General features: G+C 46.9%; 1 protein-coding gene across 1 annotated transcript; it reads left to right on the forward strand.

Moving 5' to 3' along the window:
• Positions 1-1172: 1172 nt before the first annotated feature.
• Positions 1173-2681, forward strand: LOC110942553. The gene is made up of 2 exons (XM_022184326.1): positions 1173-1767; positions 1960-2681. The coding sequence occupies exons 1-2, from the start codon at positions 1173-1175 to the stop codon at positions 2679-2681; spliced, it is 1317 nt and encodes a 438-aa protein (XP_022040018.1).
• The last annotated feature ends 234 nt before the right edge of the window (positions 2682-2915 follow it).

Consider the following 2915-nt stretch of genomic DNA (forward strand, 5'->3'; position numbering starts at 1 on the left):
ACAATAAAAAGCTTCGGAAGTTAGAAACGCACATGGTTCAAGGGGGTCCGCGAAGGCCAAGGAAAAATTACAACAAGCGCACACAAGACGACTCGTGGCGCGAGAGGCAAGTTGTTTTCCCAATCGTTAGAGGTGGCCCAAGAGAAAAAAGACCCATCGTCATTTCCGGAGTCATTGGTCACTATCAGACTGATTAAATCTTCATCGACCCAGGAAGCACCGCGGATATCATATACGAATAATGTTTCAACCAATTCGACCAAGAAGATAAAGCGCGCTTGGAACCAGTTGATTACCCACTAACTGGTTTCTGCAACGAAGTCGTTTTCCCTCTTGGCCAAATATCATTCCCGGTGCTACTCTCAGACGGAAGAAATTCAAGAACAGAAGATGTCACGTTTATGGTGTTACCCGCGCATTCAAGACACGACATTCTCCTGGGAAGGGAATCCCAAGGAGATTTCAGTATGATATGCTCTGCGCCACACTCAGCTGTTGGATTCCCAACAGAAACGGGCATAGCATTAATATACGCAAGCAAAGAGGTCTTAGCAACGGATGAGGTCAGACCTGCAAAGGCAAGTAAACCAGCACCGCGCGCAGAAGCAGAAAAATGGGTACTGAACAGTGCGTACCCAGAACAGACAGTTATCTTAGGACCTACGATGTCCGATTTAACGCGAGCGGCGCTCAAAAAGCTGTTACACGAAAATATGGACGTGTTTGCCTGGACACCAGCCGATATGGTGGGTGTTCCGCGGCACATAGCAGAGCACCGGTTAAATGTCTCAGAGGAAGCGAAACCAGTGGTACATGCTAAACGCCACTTGGGCGATATAAAACACGATGCCATGAAGGAACAGGTAATGGAGCTGTTGAATGCAGGCATCATCAGAGAAGTCAGATACCAAACATGGGTGGCAAGCCCAGTGATGGTGAAGAAACCAAACGGTAGCTGGAGAATGTGCGTAGATTACAAGGATCTAAACAAGGCATGTCCACGGGACTGTTACGCCTTACCAGATATCGACGAAAAGATCGACTCTCTAGCAACATTCAGGTGGAAGTGCTCCCTTGATTACTACAAGGGGTACCACCAGGTCCAAATGGCCGTTTAGGATGAGGACAAAACCGTATTCCGTACGCCGACAGGGCTATACTGCTACACCAAGATGCCTTTCGGCCTAAAGAATGCAGGAGCGACCTATCAGAGATTGATGAACGAAACGTTCAGCGATGCCATCGGCAAGTACATCGAAGTATATATGGATGATTTGGTGATTATGAGCAAGGAAGAAAGCATGATGCTGGTGAACATCCAAAAGACTTTCAACACACTGCGCAGCATAAGCATCAAGCTAAATGCAGCAAAATGCTCTTTCGGTATGGAAGAAGGGAAATTCTTAGGTTTCATCGTCACAAAAGATGGCTTCAAAGTAAATCCAGAAAAAGTTCAAGCGATCGAAAGAATGCCTTCCCCATCAAACATCAAAGAGATGCAAAAGTTAGCAGGACGGTTAGCAGCACTCAATCGTTTTCTAGCTAATCATGCCGCAAAATCCTTTCCGTTCATCAAAACATTGCGCAACTGTATGAAGAAAAGCCAATTTCAGTGGACTCCAGAAGCGGAGAGCGCGTTCCGCGAGATGAAAGACTGTCTCATCAAGCTGGCAACACTAACTACACCAATCAAAGGAGAACCCTTGGTACTATATTTGTCAGCTTCTGATAGAGCAGTTGGAGCAGTACTACTTGTCGATCGTCAAGGTATCCAAACACCAATCTACTATGTGTCACGAACCTTGACCGACCCAGAAACTCGGTACGCCATCATGGAGAAACTAGTCCTCGCGCTGATCCATGCATCAAGACGGCTGTGAAGGTATTTCGCTAACCATGTCATACATGTGTTAACAAACTACAACATCGGCAACATCCTGGCAAGGCCAAAAATCTCAGGAAGGCTAGCCAAATGGGCAATAGAACTTGGCGGTCACAACGTGGTTTTCAGTTCAAGGCCAGCCATCAAAGGCCAAGTGTTGGCAGATTTCATGACAGAGGTACCTGACGATAAGGATCGAGAATGTAAAGCAATGGAAAAGGCCGAAAAGCAACAAGTAGAAGAACCGTGGTTGTTATACACAGATGGCGTGTCTAACGAAGACGGCGCAGGAGCAGGGCTTCGGCTGGTAAGCCCCGACAAGCATGAGTTCACGTACGCGATGCGTCTAGACTTCAAGAGTACGAACAATGAAGCCGAATATGAAGCTTTTCTTGCGGGCTTAAGATTAGCAATCAAAATGGGAGTCAAACATATCGAAGCGCACGTGGATTCCATGTTAGTGGCCGGGCAAATCAACGGTCAGTACGAAGCCAAAGGAGATGTAATAGCGCTCTATCTGGGCCAAGCAAAAACGTTGCTACAAACCTTCTATTCCTACAAGGTGCACCACATAAACAGGAGCGAGAACAAACCAGCAGATGCGCTGAGTAAACTCGCATCTACAAGTTTTCAACACCTGGCAAAGGATGTGCGCATAGAAGTTTTGAGCAACCCATCCGTGCCACTCAGAGAAGTAAGCGTCATCCAGACGGGGACAACGTCTTGGATGACTCCGATAATCATGTACCTTCAATCCGGGATACTCCCTAAGAACAAAGCTGAGGCGCGGAAGATCTAGTACAAAGCCGAGCATTATCAGATGGCCGATGGAATTTTATACCGAAAGTCATACCTTGGTCCATTGTTGAGATGCATCGACACCGAAGACGCAAACTATTTGATTAGAGAGGTGCATGAAGGAATCTGTGGTATACATGTCGGGCCAAGAATGGTAGTGGCAAAACTGATGAACGTCGGGTACTACTGGCTCGGGATGCATTTAGACGCGGTGAAAGAGCTGAGGAAATGCAGT

The sequence above is a fragment of the Helianthus annuus genome, chromosome 6 (genome assembly GCF_002127325.2).
Source record: "Helianthus annuus cultivar XRQ/B chromosome 6, HanXRQr2.0-SUNRISE, whole genome shotgun sequence".
NCBI lineage: Eukaryota > Viridiplantae > Streptophyta > Magnoliopsida > Asterales > Asteraceae > Helianthus > Helianthus annuus.